This window comes from Amblyomma mixtum, chromosome 2 (genome assembly GCF_055824585.1).
Source record: "Amblyomma mixtum isolate Tamu chromosome 2, ASM5582458v1, whole genome shotgun sequence".
NCBI lineage: Eukaryota > Metazoa > Arthropoda > Arachnida > Ixodida > Ixodidae > Amblyomma > Amblyomma mixtum.
In genome coordinates, this window is record NC_143013.1 from 146,477,779 (window position 1) to 146,494,773 (window position 16,995).

Sequence of the window (16,995 nt, forward strand, 5' to 3'; positions counted from 1 at the left end):
TGACCAACGAAGCGCAGAGGCATTGACTGGATAGTACCTTCCACTGATTGTGCTTGAACGGAGAAGCCTTGACAAAGCATTGTGAGAGGCAAATTTGGTTGTTTCTTTATTAAGGCGCAACCCATAATAGCAGAAAAATATTTGCAGGAAAACGCATTAGCCGCAATAAAAAAAGAAAAAAATTAAAAATACAGCGTTGTTTAAAGATATACGAGCTTTGGAAATCATCAAGGAATGGTGCAAAGTACACCGGGAGATCCAGAAGCGGAAGTAGGCATTCATTTCTACACTAGGTCTTGTAAAGCAGCAGTCCAGGTAGTGATTTCAGCGGGCAGACGCCTTGAATCACGCATTGCTCGTGGAATAAAGCTGTATGTGAGTATGTTTATTCCGCACCTGTACTCGCTCACCTTTAATGGGTGTTCAGGGGGGGGGGAGCTGAGTTCATTGATGTGCTTTCATTTTTCAAAGCCACTCTTGCATTCAACACGCTATTAAAAGAAAAAAGGGGCTCAAATATTTGCTCCTGTAATGGCAGAAATACAAATTCAAAACGGATGTTTTGTACGCTAGTAAAGGCCTAAAAATGAAAATACAGATGTCACCCCTACCGGACGTTATGCAACGAAATTTCTTTATCAAGACAGTTTTTGGCCGGCGAAATTGTACGGCTCGGCTATGTCGCCATTCACTTCCAAACCGTGATCGCGTAGTTCGTTTCCGTCTCAAAGTTTCAAGTTTGAAGCGAAAGAGGCGAAAATTTTAAAATGTATATATCTCAGAAATAGCGCATCTTTTGCTACCGTGTACAAACATCAAAGTAGCCAGGAATAGCCATATCTTTGAATTTTTCAACGAACAAAAAGTTTGATGCTTTTGTCCCAGTGTCCTTTTTGAGCTACACAATGTTCGGCCCATAGCTGTCGCTGTAAATGTTTGCCCGCGAAGGCCTTAACTACTACGGCTAAAGTTGCACACGGCTCCCTTTCCACCCGGCAGGATTCGGCTCGGGCATCGTCTACGCCATGAATCCGGTGCTGATCAGCGAGCACTTCGTCAAGCACCAGACGCTGGCCACGGGCGTCTGCTTCGCCGGCTCCACGCTGGGAAGCTTCGTCTTCCCCAAGCTCATCGAGAAGCTGATCGCGCACTACGACTTCCAGGAGGCCATGCTGGTGTTCGGGGCACTCACCCTGAACGCAGCCGCGTTCAGCCTCTTCCTGCGCCAGCCGCACTGGCTCAAGCGCTGCGACACGTCCGTGGAGTCGCTCATCACGGTGGAGAGCTCGGACGAAAAGACCTCGCCTGCGCTGCCTTACGTCATCCCCATATTCCCCGACAACGGTGAGGCGGGCCTTATTACCCTACCTCGCACTTGAGGTCTTGCTGGGCGCTGGCCAGCTTTCTTGAGAAGTTAAAAAATGAGGAAAGAACAATTGATACGTAACAGTGCCGCATAGTTTTTACGAACTGTTGGCCAGTGTTGCGTTGCGGGGTCATTGATGCATCACGCACTTCTTCATCTTTGAAAACACTCGACAAGTTCACTTTGCGGAACTTGCTGAATGCCTGCTTACCTAAAACATAAGCCTAAAGCCAGGCGTCATATGCACGATGACTCTGGAACGAATCGGTCATATTAATGAAGTGTCATGCGTCTGTCGGACAGTTTCGCTACGGAAAACAGAGCAGCGAATCCTCTAATTATAATTTTTTTTTTCTGGTGATGGGATATTTGTGAAGAGTTGCATTCTATTTGTTTCCATTCAGCTAACGAAAGACGACGCCGCATGTAGGCAGTTCGAAGCGAATGGAAAAACTAATTTGAAATAAACAAAGGTGACATTTAATAATAAATGAGGGCAGAATGCCGTTACGTGCCAGAGCTCTGCAGCTTTAATCCACTTCTAATTTAAGCAGAAACACTGTCAGCCCAAGCGGAGAACGCATTGGTGGCGGAAATAACAAGAAAAACATGAGTTATGAGTAGAGACCGGATTTTAGGCAAATGCCTATTTTTTCGACACTTCGTAGACGCACCATTTTTCCATATGAGCACGAATTAGGTGTTGACAATATGTTTAATACTCTTTTTATAGTGCCTATAAATGCCTATTTTGGTGTCAGTGCCTATAAATGCCTATTTCCGACGTCGGTGCCTAAAAATGCCCTATTTTACAGAAAAGGGGCCTGAAGTACGCTGTGGTTTTGCTTTCAGATTCTGTTTGCTTTCGAATCCATTTCGGTTTTCAGTAGAACACACACGTGGCAACATTAGATGACCTCGTCAGTTTGCTGTGGTGAACACTGCACCTACGCCGGCTGCGTACACAATACCAACCACGCCAGCCGAAAATATCGAAGCAACCTTTTTCCTATTTTCTGCCATTTTATAGTGGCAGCTTGTTGATGAATTTGGCTGTTAAAGTGGTAGTTGACCAGATGGCACCACAAATGACAACATATTTATTAATGTTGAAGCATTGTTTATGCCTGCAATAAATAAGTTCAATTCCTGTGTGAGCGAAGACTGAACTGATTTGTCTGATGCTTTGAATTGACAATGTTTCTATCAAATTCTAAGTGCATGTCCTCCTGTTAAGGTTGAGCATAGTGGTGTTCTGGGCCAGTTGGTAAAGCATGTTTAAGGGAGGCGTAGCGCGAAAAAAGACAGGGACGAGAGAGACACAGCACTGGTCCTGTGTGTTGTGTCTCTCTCGTCCCTGTCTTTTTTCGCGCTACGCCTCCCATAATCCTGTTAAGGTGTTCACTGTTTCTACCTTTGTGCACGACAAGCGAATTGTTTCTTTCGAGGTACGCCAAAGTGTTTTAAAACCGTTGGTAACCGACCCTTTTGCTCTGCTGAAGCATATGTATTGTACGAAAAGTTGCGTGACAGCCTTAAAAAAAACGGCCTCTAATGTTCGCACCTTGCTTAAGGTCCCAAATCATTCTTGCTGTGTTTTTCTTTTATTTTACGGCAGATATGCGCGCTGAAGTTCGGAACTGTGTGCACTTTTGATAAAGTTTATAGTGCCTATTTTTCTCCGTTAGGTGTCTAAAATGGAATTTTAGCCGCCTATTTATGGCGCCTAAAACGTGCTTTTTAGTGCCTAAAAATCCGGCCTCTAGTTATGAGATATCTGGCTTGCAGTGTACCTTCCTTAAACTTCCGCAAGCACTCTTCTAAACACACCTCTACGTTTGAGGATGACCATTTTAAATTCTAACTGTGAACTTCTTTTCAAGCAGCGCAGAAAAACACGCGTAGAGCAAAACATTGTCGTTCATTTAGCTGTCTGCTGCAGTTCCCGCGGCCTCACCCCCCCCCCCCCCCCCATCCCCCGCTAAAGCTGAGGCCTGGGCTCCTCACTCTGGTCCCAGCCCCGTGGCTTGGTTCTTAGGCACTCAGGCCGCGAAATCATGACATCAAAGAAATAATTTTGGTACATTTGACCGTTTTGTTGCTGCTGTACCTTGCGTAACACCTTAAGAACGATTATATTTATTGAGAAATTCATTCAGCATGAAACCGTTTATATAAATTTGTATGAAAAAAAATGAACCATGATAGAAGTTATAGAGATTAACATGTTTTCTACCAGGAAGAAGACGAGTTATTATGGGTAGAGGCAGAGCTTTTTTAAGCTGTCAAAAGCTGAGACAAAGGACTCTTCACTTCCCTTCACTTTCTTACCCTAAAGGCCCCCAGGATATATAAGCGATAAAAGGTGCCTAAACCATCATTTATATTTGTTTTACAGTGCGCATGAGTAAACCGGATCCGATTTTAGGACTCATCGCTAGCTTTGGCTATAGATGCGTGCTATATGGCGCTGTATATCGCCTGGGCCCATTTTAAAGCTCGTTGCTTGAGCCCTCCTTCAGCCTTCATTCTCACGCAACGTCGCCGCTTATTTCATTTTCGACAGCCTCCAAGGATCCGCAAGCAGTTGCGGATGTGCAGGCGGTGGCACTCAGGCAGAAGCGCAACAGGTCTTCCGTGCTGAGCGGCTTGGACGTCCTTCGGATACCCATGCTCTACCTAGTCATGTACTCGTCCGTGGCCTTCAACCTGGGCTACGACTGTTACAACTCGTTGCTCGTCGACTTCGCCGTCGATAACGGCATCGAGCAGAGCAGCGCAGTCACCATGACGTCGCTGAGTTCCCTGGCCGACCTTGTGGGCCGACTGGGCCTGCCCGTGATCGTCGACCGCCAGCTGCTGAAGAGGCGGACGATGATGGCGATAGTGCTAGCGCTCGTCGGCGCCATGTATGTGGTGCTGCCTCAGTGCAAAGACTACGGGTCGCTGTTCGCGCTGGCGTCGGCGGTGGCCTTCTTGCTCGGCAGCGGCGTGGTGCTGTTCCCCGTGATACTCGTCGAGTGCGTGGGCCTAGACAGGATCGCCATGGCGACTGGATTGCTCACGGCGCTGTCGGCCACCTTCTCCTTCGCGAAGCCCTCTCTCATCGGTAAGCGGAGACCCGAAGGTTGAATAGCCCTTATTCCCTAGTTTTCCTTGGCTCTTTGACAAATGCAAAGAAGTGTATTCTCATTATCCTGAGACACGTACTGAGTGCCTGGGGCTTCTCTAGCGTTTGGGTTCCTTTGCCCTTATTTCTGTTTACTCGTGCCCTCTTTTCATCCTCTATACTGAAAGGCAGGTAGTTTAATGTGGCATCGACAGCTACCAAATTTTTGCAAAACTTACTCTTGGCGGAAATTTCTCTTGAAGAGATCGCCAGTGAGGTAATGTACACGAAAGTGGTTTTCTTTTGTTCAGTAATTTTTTTCGAATGCATAATTTTTGAAAAATGCAAATAAGGGAGCTGGCGTGTTGCCGTCCCTATTTCCTGATCACTTGTATTTTATCCCCGAATGGTGCCGACATTTTCTGCAGTGGTCTCTCTCACGATTTCTCGCAGTAATAGTGCTGTTTTCTGTGAAGTTTATTTTTATTTATTTTTTTTATTTATAGATACTGCGATCTTGTACAGATCATAGCAGGGTGGGACAAAACAAAATACAAGCATATAAACACACACAAATTCACAACATTTACAGGCACTTTTCAAACAGAAGTAAAGAATTTTGATTAACAGTCTCGCTATTAAGTTTGTTCCAATCAGTAATTGTCCTCGGAAAAAAAGAATATTTAAAGCAGTTATTTCGCGCGTTCAAAGGGGTGATTGTTAGTGCATGCCTTTGTCTCGTGTTATAACCTGAGGAGTAAGAAAAATAATTAGAGGTATCAACTTTATAATGTCTTTTTATAAGCTGGAAAAAAAAACTTTAATCGACAAACACGATTGCGCTCAGTGACGGGGGGTAACCCACTTCGCCTCACGAGCTCACTTACAGATGCACGGCCATATGAGTTAAAAATAAATCTAGCTACTTTATGCTGTATTCGCTCTAATTTCTGAATGTTTGTTAACGTGAAAGGGTCCCAAATGATTACGGCATATTCTAGTAACGGACGGATGAGGGAATTGTACGCCAATAGACGAACACTAGATGGGGATGACTTTAGGGAGCGCCTCAAGAAAAATAGTTTCCGCATTGAGTTTGCTACTACAGCGTCTATGTGTTTTGACCACGAAAGGTTGTTAGTAATCCATAGGCCCAAATATTTATACTCTGTCACTTCTAATAATGATATGCTGTTTGTACCGTACACAAAATGAAGAGGCATTTTCTTGTTTGTAAATTTCATGAACACGGTTTTTTCAAAATTAATGCACATCTGCCATTTGTTGCACCACGCAACCACCTTCGCTAAGTCATTATTTAGACGCACCTGGTCGTCAACTGAAGACACCATTTGATACAGGACACAGTCATCCGCGTACAGCCTCACGTGAACTGAAAGATCTGCCACAATGTCATTAATAAACAACAGAAATAAGAGTGGTCCCAAAACAGATCCCTGGGGGACGCCAGACATAACCCGGACACTGCTAGAAGAAATATTGTTCAGAGTGACGAACTGACATCTGTTCGAGAGATAAGCTTTAATCCATGCAAGTATCCTGTCGTTTTTAATGTAATAACTTAATTTATGAATTAGTTTGTTATGTGACACCTTATCGAATGCTTTACGGAAATCCATGAATATTGCGTCTGTTTGTTTTCCCTGGTTAATTGACTGAGCAAAGTCATGCACAGTTTCAACTAACTGTGTACTTGTGGAAAACCCACGCCTGAAGCCATGCTGAAAATCGGTAAGTACTTTGTGCTGTTCCAAGAAACCTAATATATGTTTATGAATTATATGTTCTAAAATTTTACATGACGTGGAAGTTAGAGATATGGGTCGGTAATTCTCGATGTGTGCTTTTTTTCCGGTTTTGTGCAGAGGTTTAATCGCGGCTGTCCTCCAGTCATCCGGTAAAGATCCGTCATGTAAAGATCTGTTGAATATTACTGTCAAGTACTTTGCGCACCACTCCGCATAGCGCTTCAAAAAAGTGTTTGGTATGTTATCGGGACCTGCTGATTTTTTGACATCAAGGTTCAAAAGCAAATTACAAACACCAGTCTCTGAAATTACAACATCAGATATGGCAGGGAGTGCTGCAGAAAAGTTGGGCAGGCATCCATTATCCTCTCTGAATACTGACTGAAAAGATTTGTTGAACGCAGAACAAACAACAGCCTCATCACGCACACATTTGCCGTCTACTATGAATTCGTTCGTGGAAGAAGATTTCGGCATGATTTGGCGCCAGAATCTCTCGGGAGACGTTTTAATGAACGAGGGCAGGAGCGTTCCGTAATACTTTTCTTTGTCGCAAATTATTTTCTGCTTAAGTTCCTCTGAAATTGCTTCCACAATTGGTTTTAATGATGAATTCCTGCTTGATTTCTTTTTTAACCTTTTAAGCCTTCGCTGCAAGCGTAACGTCTCCCGAGAAATCCAAGGATTGCGGTACACAGACTTTTTTGCAATTTTGGGAACGAAACGGGCAATACAATGGGAGACGATCATTTTAAAAGTGAGCCATAGGTCATTAACACTATCAGTGCTATTCCTAAAATTCTCATAACATGAATCAAGCATGTCCAAAATAGATTCGTCTTCTGCACGCGAAAAATTGGGAAAAAATTGCACGCTAGTTTGACGATCTGGGTACACATTTGACAAGCTCAGCAGCACAGCTTTGTGATCGGATATTCCGTTTGTGACTTCACAGGCTACGAAATTGCGGATGGCACCACTGACAAAAAATAGATCTAGAATTGATCCCGCGGCTCCTTGCATTCTCGTAAAATTATTTACTACTTGCAGCAGGTCAAATGTGAACACAATGTCGAGCATTACAGTATCAGCATTATGGGCAGAGAATGATGAAAAGGTGTTCCAGTCAATATTAGGCAAGTTGAAATCACCAGCCAGTATTAGTCTATCGTCTCTTTTTACATGGCATTGTAAATATGCTCTTAAGTTTTCCAAGACCGCAACCGAAGAGTTGGGAGGCCTGTAAAAAACACCAAGAACAAAGCGAACCCTGTTGATGTATGTTTTGCAAAATATGGCTTCAATGCCTTGAGCATCAGGCATCCTGAAAAGTTGCAATGATGATTTCATTAAAATTGCCACTCCTCCACCTCTTCTGTCACGGTCACTACGAAAAACCTTATAATCTTTAGGTACAAATTCACTGTCAAATATTTCATTGCTTAGCCAGGTCTCGGTAAGCATGGCAACGTCCGCGTCATGTGAGAACAGCATGCCTTCGAGTTCTGCAGCTTTGTTTACGACGCTGCGACAGTTTATGTTAAGGATTTTGAAAACCAGACTGTTTCCTTGTTGGTGTCACTTTTGGTTCCTCGGGATTTTATACCGAGTGTTTCTGTTAATCTGTTAGTTTGTATGAAGAAGTGTTGGCGCCGCTTCAGCAATATTTAGCTATTGCAGCGTTACATTTCTCTGCGGAAGATGCCGACTTCTTGTAGAGTAAGATGACGTTTGCATTTAGCACGTATTTATTACCCGACTGCTGCGAATGTTCTGTGTGGTAATTCTTCATTGGCATTCTATTCGCTGAAGCCTATTACATGCAAGAAAGAGGCAATGCCAAAGTCAAAACTGCTGAGTTGATGCCTGGATTCAAGCATAACACGCTATGTAATAGCGCTGCAGCAGGCTTTCTGCATGTGTTATATCTAAGCTTTTAAGCAGTCTTCCGATTTCCCATAAAGTAAAGAGTAGTAATGAAAAACGCATCCTTAAGGCGGACTTACAGATCGCACTTCCAGAACTTCCAGAGTGTTTTCTACTCAGAATGGTTAAGGGAAGCTAATAAATCCATAAATCAAGGACAGGATTCCTTCTCACAGTTCATAGAGCACTCTATGGGATCTCCGCATCAGCTCGCTGTCGCCAGAAACGCCACGCTTTGGGCGAATCAGATGTGTAGCAGTTAGGGTGGGTAAAGACGGCCCGAAGCGCCGGCATTACGTGAACAACCAGAAGAAGGAAGTCTTGTGCAGCCGAAGCGATGTACTTTATGAGAGAGTGCTTCTCTATCGAAAACTACAACACAAAATTTTCAGTTTTCATAGCAGATTTTATGTACTGTTTTTGATATGATCATGCAGTAGCGATACAGTATCCGCACCATTCTGCTTTCCGTTGTCGTAGCGACAGAACTGGAGGAAAATACTACTGAAAAGTACGGTGCTACTACATAAAAATACTATTATAGTACAGATCCCTACAATATGACAGGATGGAAGCCATTTTGTCGCATTTTGTAACCTATTCTCCCGTTTTTTTTTCTTTGACTGCGGAAAGGAAGCCTCTCCTTTTCTTAAGATAAAAGCTTGTGCTAGAAAAATCGGGAGTCCCTTTCTTATTGGCGCTATGTGCCGCGAATGGCGATTTCGGGCGACATGACCACAGCATGTGACGATATTGCGCGTACATAAATAGCAAGATGAACAAGTCGGCACATCTTTGTTGTGGAAAACAAAACGGCGCATAAGGTGGGAGATCTCGATGAGTCAAGTGTGCGTCTCCTTGTCATCTTTCTCGTGTCTTCTGCGCTGTATTTTTTCGACATTAGGATGATAAGCGTACCATGCAGCCTTTTTAAGCCCTCGGTACTGCGTCTCAATCAGCTACTCAGCAATTCCACCTTCGGCCACGGATTTCTCCGAAATGACAAGCAATTGCGAGCGTTACCGTCACAGTTGGATACGCCCCACCAAGCGCTCGCGCCCCACCAAGCGCTCGCGAGGAACAGTTTGTAGGAAGTAAAACGTCCATGACTCATGTGACATGCACTTCACATTACACTCAAACCTTCCGCAACTTTCGCCGAAATCTCTGCAAGCCGTTTCGTAGGGACTCGTGCATTCCGCGAGGTTTTGCAAATACAGCTGCACCGACGTCATCTTTGCGCATGCTCGAACAGAAAGCGTCTGAGCGGCGCGTAGAATGATTGTTATACTCGCACGACAGGCCTTGCAAAATACTTTCACAAATTTTACCCGCTGCGAAGAGCCTCTATGAATGACTGTAGCGTAGTGACAACGGAGTGTTTCACTGCAGGTACGCAAGAATAGCTTGACAGTGAGAACTCAGTACCTCTCGAATATCGCTTAATATCTAGTATCAAGGGATGAACTACTATAAACTGTAGCCAACTACGATTAGTAATAATTTCGTTGCAGCTTTTCATTTATTAATAACGCGTTTTCCTTCGACAGCAATGTCTTCTTTTCACAGTATATTTGCATCCTGTTTTGTGAATCTAACTTGGGACCCGCCTACCGAAATAATGTTATGTACTTTTTTTTGCTATTCGTGATCAGGCAGGCATGTTAGATAACAGCAGTTCCCACGGCACGTACCTCTATTTATCGTCAGTGGGCAGGCATTTTTTTTAAAGACAACTGCGCACCTTCAATATTGTCACCTGTAATTTACGTACCCAAGTGCGGCGAGACGCAATTTCGCTACATAGCGGGAGGCGTGGGGAGGGTGCGCTAGAGACACTTTCCAGCTTCACTTGGTACATCTGACGTTACGGTGACAAATTCAAACGCATCAAAGCCAAGGGAGGTCGTTGCCGGCTACTGAAATGGTACGGATGTCAGCCGTCAGAAACAAGTACTGTGAGCGCTTTTCTAAAAAAAGTTTGAAGTGCGGTGACAACTCCCTTCGGTGATCTCGTGGGGCTAACTTTATTTTTTCGTCCAAGGCCGGCACGTGGTCGTTATTCGCCAGCGGCCGCTGTCGTTGCGCGTGGCAGAACCGAAGCCGTCAAGCTTGAGCGGAAGACCCCCTCTTTAGTGCGCCAGGAAAAAAGCGGTTGGTCTCCCCGCCCCTAAGCCGCGTGAGCGGATGCTTTAGCACGCAACGCCTGCAAGGAAGGGGCGTTTGCATTTATTTGCCAGCACCAACGGTTACTTTGCCTCTCGACAGCGTGTGTTAGCTTGTATAATGGAATAAGGCACGACAGACGTGCCTGCAGCTACGTAATAAAATTAGAACCGTCAGAATTAATGGCCTGTGCGTTGTAATAAAAAATAGCACTTTATTGGGAGCGCCGACGGGGGGGGGGTAATAACAGGTGTCCCTCTCCCGAGGTCCATCGCATGTAATACCTGTATGATGCGATGAAACGCAAGTGAACTTCGGGCCCTGTCGCAATCCTCGAAACGCTTCTTCACCTCACGAGGGCTTGGTACTCAGAGATTTAAGCTACGCGACGCTGGTGTGCTGAAGATGTCGTAAGAAGTTAAGCCACCGGCGAAGCCAAGGAGGACGCCCAAATAATCGCCCAAGTCGGAGTCCCTGTTGCCTTCCTCCTGCTTCACTTGCTTGCTCGCCGTGCGGTAACACATCACTTCGGCAGTGATGCAGCAAATGCTAGCGCCGAGAGACGTCCTCTTTCACTCCCAACAAAACTGGCACCCCTTAGCGGGTTGTATTCATGTTTTCATGAAGCTGTTTCTTTCCTTGCTCATTTGAGACATACAGATTGCATATTTTCGGTGAATTTTCCTGAAGGTACATGCACTGGGATAAAAACAGCAATATATGAGATTTTTTGCGATGAAAACTGTACTATTTTAAAGAATTTTATGCCATTGTGAAGCAGACATTTTACCTACACTGTGCGTAGCCCTCAGTTCTTGTCGTTCTGGTTACATCCGTTCCTTTAACTCCGCTCTCATTCAAGGGAAGTTGCCGGCTTTATGAGTGCACCCTTGAACTCGCCCGTTAGTTAGTTTTCTCGGAGAGTGAACCAGTTTCAGCATTTTCCAGTATACTGCGTGATTTTATTAGATGTTTACGGATTTATTTTAGAAACTTTGAGAGATGAATCGTTGCGGTCTACTTAGCTGGACTGTACAGTAGGGCAGACATTATTTACCTGGTATGAATAAATAATGACACAGTTCGTTAGCTAAAGTTAAGTAATTAACCTTTTTTTTACTTTAAAATAGAAGGCTGTAGTGTGGAACTCAAGGCCTTCAACAATTAGGTCAAACACACTAATTCGAAAGTTGTTGAGTTGTCTTTTCCGCATGGCATATTTATAAACTGGCATCGCTCGCATTTCTTTTGCATCAGATAAAGAAGCCGTTGGTGAGTTTCGTGACATAGAAGTAGTTCACTTGATTTTGGCGATGACGCATCATGTAGCGGCTGCATATTTATACCAATATTTTGCATGTGACGAACGATCTATGACGGAACGATCGGTCGGCCTGAAACTTCCTTATGGATGTCACTCTTAATCTGATTCTCAAATACTAATGGTGGCAACACTCAGTAGTTGCAAGCTTTAGCAATTAATTTTTGATACCAAGTCTTTCATGTATACCCTTACGAAACAATTTTGATGTAAAATTTATTGCTTCAGTTTTGTTTGCAAGTTATCAAGGTTTTCTGAATTACTGCTTGCAGTGTTCAATGCAGTTCGTCTACAATATTTTGTGAAACATTTATGACCTTGAGAACATTATTGAATTATTTCTTCAATAGGAGGCCATCATAGTATTCAATTTAGGCCTACATAGCATCCAGTGCTGGTTATCTCTTTCAGCATTTCATTCAACGCGTAAATAAATTACTTTTTTTGCCGAAATGTGTATAGCGAAAGGCGACTAATGAAATAGTGCTACTGAAGAGAAAATCAGGACTGATAGAAGATTTTGGATCTATTCCAATATTTTATCAGACTGCGAGATGACTAAATTTTAAAATCGCCATCCATGAAGCAAGGACGTCGCGAGTCATTAGCAGAGCACTTCGTGACTACACTTTCGCACAGGGTGTATAATCCGTAGGGCACAATTCTGGCCTAAAAAATTGAAACCATTTAGGAGAGGATTAAGCTCCTGTCGTGCCACGGAAGATGGCGACGGGTGAGCATCAGGGGCTTTTATTGCAACTCCGGTTACGAATATCGATGCGCCCCATGTAGCGCGTAAATTGCAGGTCACGTGACACTTTCTCGAACATTGAAAGGCCGCAGCTCGCTCCACAAGCGGTCACTTTAGTCAATGAGTGGTCCTTGAACTGTGCAGTCATTGCGTTTTGATGGAACATGCATGAAAAACTCGTTTCAAAGGCACTGTTTTCGAACTGTCACGCAAGCAGCAGCTTCAAGAGGAAGTTTTCATAGCCCAGTGCGCTTCAAAGCAACTTTGTTCGCCGCTTATGTATTCACTTTTGAGACCATTGTGCGTCATCAGATATGTTCTGTCCAAATTTTACTGTTTGCATCACTCCCGTCGTCAATACAAAGGACATACTTTCATTCGGACAGATTAAAAAGGGGGAAAAATGTCCTGCCCTAACCGCATAGGTACAACAATTTCACCAGCCGCGGCGGCAAAGTGGTTATAGTGTCGAGTTGGCGAGGGAGAGGAAGCGGCAACAAGTCACGGCCTGCGGCTTTCGAGTGAGATTTTAAAGCTTTCTCGAATGTTTTGATAAAAATGTCGCGAGTGCTGCGCATTCTTTGCTTTCGGCTGCGTTGTTGTCTTCGCATTGTTTCGATGCTTATCGATTTATTTTACTGAAAAATTTCGAACAGAAGTCATCAAAAAATTTGGAAACGAATACAGTTCTCCAATTATGTTTGCTCGCTCCAATTGCAAAACGAACCTTTCGTAGAGAATACACCACTATTCACAGGTGCAATGTGTTGCAAAAGTTTACAGCACACTGCAAACTTTTTCATGAGAAGGCAGCTGCAAAAGCTGGCATTCAGCCCTGGCTTCAAGGTCTAACCATTTTCCCACAGGGTAGCGTCGATCCTTCAAAGTATTCAGCCATGAAGGCACAGTGGGCAAGACAGCGTTGTTCAAGATACCAATTTATGCATTTTTTTGCGTCGAATATTATTGGAAACTCCCTTTTTTTTCTTCCTCTCGCCCTCTCTTTTCTTATGGCCCATTCGTGCGTAAACATTACTCCGATGGGGACCAAGCCCGAGTAAAACCGTCCTTGTTCGTTGCTCAGCTGGCATAGAGCGACCGCTCCGTGACGCCGCACCGCCCGCCCATCGTCGCCCTATATGTGACAATAATCCGCTGTTTATGACCCGACGAAAATCGTGTACCGAAAATCCCTGCTCTTGCACTGACTCGAATGCAGTTATCATTCTCTGTAGTCCTCTTTTTTTTTTAATGCGTAAGTTTGAATTGAGCACTTTATCGCAAAATGTGTCCGGCGATGGCGCGTGAATACTCGGTTGCCAGGAGACAAAGAAGGCAAAAAGACGGAAACCCGCTCTTCACTTTCAGAGCGGAGGGAGAGAGGGAAAGTGGGAAAGGGAAGAGGCAGAGAGATTGGGAGCCGACGGGTGATGAAAGGGACATCACGGTCGCCAATAAGAGTCAAGCGATGTGGGCAAGGGATACCGTGCGTCACACGACCATTGATGGACTGCACCACGCCACCCGCTCCGAGGGTCTGTACCCATCAGCGACAGCAGCTGTTCCGTCCGGGGGCAACATTCTTGCCAACGCATTATCTAACTCATGAATCGCATTGATCCTTTGCGTATTTTTCAAACTCATAACTCTGAAAGGGTTCGTAGCAAAGTTGCTAACGATACATCCCAAGGCCTTTTCATACTCCGTAGTATTTTCTTCTCACCTGAACCTCAACGGGTAGATTTCTGCCGGAAATACCTTCCCATCAGTTTTTTAGTACTTTATATGTGTGTAGAATCCTTGAGAACTCAGAGCAGATTTTTATCAATTCTGCTTAGATTCACCCCAAGGCCGTCGCTTTTTGTGAGGGGCGAAATGCTAAAAACGTTTTGTACTACGACTTTGTTCCATGTTTAAAACTTCAGTTAGTCGTTACTCATCCCAAGCCTTCCATAACAGTACGTCTGACGGATGACAAGAGGCCTGGCCGTAAAAAGTGGTTACCTTTAAATCCGCTCCATTGGCGTTGGACATTCAAAAAATAAAATAGGAACTCGACGTTCAAACAATAACTGAAGTGTACGATTACGTGCGCCGTCTCTCATCCACTCCCACAAATCCCGATCGCCCAAAAACTACCAATTCTGGAGGTGGTTCCCTGAAACATAGGGATTCCTAGGTCGTCTACTTTATAATACAAAAAAAATTAAAATAACATGCCCTTAGTCAATGCATGCTAGACTCTAAAAAGCGCTAGGTCGCACGTTAAGCTTTTGGCATAAATGATCGGGTTTCACAGTCGTGGGCTGAGCTTTCGTTGCGCACAGAAAGCCTTCCTTTTGAAATTCCTTTCAAAGGAAGTGTAGCGTTGCATGTAAACATGAAAAATTTGCCTATCGCGAGCTTCTCATGTTCGCAGAAGGAAAAAAGTGATAATTCGGCAAACGTGAAACTGCAAGTAGAATCGGGTTCCATTGATCGTTCAGATCGCGCTCAAATTGCGAGCGCTTAACGTGCTATGCTGATTACTTAGATCATTTACCCAGTGGCGGCCTCTTAACTCATACTTACAGCCGGACTTGCCGAAGATCGTAGAAAACTCGCACCATAATTAACCAAATAACTCACTACTAAATTTATCCCAGACTTCGCTTGGGTATGGGCTATCGCTTCGGCATTTCGCTTACCTTTACCTCCTCGAACTTGCAGGCTACTTCCGGGACACACGGGGCTCGTACAACCTGCTGTTCGTGGCCTGCGGATTGGTAGCGATATCCACGTCGCTGGCATGGGTGGTCGTCGACATCATCATGCGCAAAAGGCGCAGCACATGGACTCTCGACACCTCGTCGGGAGGCAAAACGGAAGCGGTTTCCGGCAAGCTGTGTTATCCGCGGCTCGTCTACGTCGGCGACGGAAAATACTTAGAGACGCGCAGGTCTCGGGCTTCCAGCACCATGACTGTTCTCTACTGATTTGATGGACTGCATTACTACTTGTAAAGATACAGGTTTCCCATCTGCTAACGATAACGCCTGAGCAAGTTGGAAGTGCTGCTTCTGGACCTCTTGAGAGCTGCTATGGTTACCTGCGAATTTTTCAGAGCGAGGTAATAATCTCGGCGCCTCGTTCTGTGGGCGCAATTCTGGAAAAAGTCGCAGGTGTGGGCAGTGTGCTTCTCTACGAGTGCTCCCGGCGGAAGGTGTTTTGCCTCCACACGAAGCGAAGTGAAGTGGCCTGGAAGACAAGTGCGAAAAGAGCAACAAGGCGTGTTCAGTGAAGTTGGCCTATCCCTCTGGACTGGATTCTTGACTCCACGATTTGTCATTTTCACAGTTTCATTTCGGTTCACTGGGATTGGTCTGCTCTTGTTGCTTCAAGCCCCTTCTCGAAGCGTCTCACAGACCAATGTGTACAGTGTTCATACTTTTATTGACTTTTTAGAGCGTGCTGCTCGGTTTTGAGTGTCACATATTGATGCGGAACGAATGCGCGGGGCGGCAATGACTGTCCGTGGCAGCGCGAGTGAAAACATAAAAATAAATATCCACAGGCATTTGGGCCACTCAATGATGTGATGTCAGCGCACGCAGCTTGCGTGGCTACCTTCAAATCCTTGGCACTTTCTCACTATACAATGTTACACGAATAGGCGTACTGCACAACATTAAGACCTTATTGCATGCCTACAAGTGAACTCAGAGGGTAAAGTATCACATTGTCGTTCGATACCCTCATTTCTCCGCAGCATTAGTCTATAATAAGTTCGTCATTTGTACATCAGTTACTCTATCCATACAGGAGTGCCATACATGTTCAATAAATGTTTGACAGAAAAAACTCCGTTTACAGGGATGAGATTTAAGCTTTTTGTCTATTGGTGATTTGATTCAGCACTGAAATGCTGGAGATGAATCATAAATAATAGAACAAATTGGCCCAATGAAAGACCATCTACTATAATGCACCCAAAGGTATCAGTTGTGGAAGGCAACCAAGTGCCTTCTATGAGTGCAAAATAGCACTGCCGTGCAAATTCTTACCCACAAAACCTGTTTTTAATTCGTGATGTTGGCACACCATGTACAGCCAACCAGTGGTACATCTTGACTAGATGCACTGGCTATATATGTAGACCAGAGAATTTTCTTATCTTCTGAGCCGAGATTTCAAACCTATGCGGTGGCTGCCGACCGCGATCGCTTCTCGATGGAGGCGAAATGCTAGGGGCATGTGTGCTGTGTTATGTCAGTGTACGTTAAAGAACCCAAGATGCTCGAAATTATCCAGCGCCCTCTACTACGGTGTCCCTCTTAGCCTGAATTGCTTTGGGACGTTAAGCCCCATAAACAAACTAAACCAATCAACCGAGAGATTTCTTTTGGTATATATTCTCTCCCTCTGCTGACAGTGAATGGAGCTTGGCCGAGCATAGTTTAGTTAAAGCACAAAAACCTGCATCATACAGAGTGATCTGAAATGCCTTCCTTGCGTAGTACATGCCAGAACTAATTCGAAAAAGCTGCGTGTTCGACGTGCCACGGCTCAAACTGAGCCTCACTGTCCAGTGATGGGTACATATAACAC

The 16,995-nt window shown here is 44.6% G+C and overlaps 1 protein-coding gene across 6 annotated transcripts in view; it reads left to right on the forward strand.

Moving 5' to 3' along the window:
• Positions 1 to 15,964, forward strand: part of LOC149361179 (monocarboxylate transporter 12-like) — a 194,183-nt gene extending 178,219 nt beyond the window's left edge. For all 6 annotated transcript variants that reach the window (XM_089572607.1, XM_089572608.1, XM_089572609.1 and 3 more), the window contains 3 exons: positions 1,000 to 1,344; positions 3,933 to 4,475; positions 15,118 to 15,964. In XM_089572607.1, coding sequence (XP_089428733.1) covers positions 1,000 to 1,344; positions 3,933 to 4,475; positions 15,118 to 15,383 — 1,154 coding nt within the window. In that variant the 3' untranslated portion in view covers positions 15,384 to 15,964. The remainder of the gene's footprint in view (positions 1 to 999; positions 1,345 to 3,932; positions 4,476 to 15,117) is intronic.
• Positions 15,965 to 16,995: the final 1,031 nt, after the last annotated feature.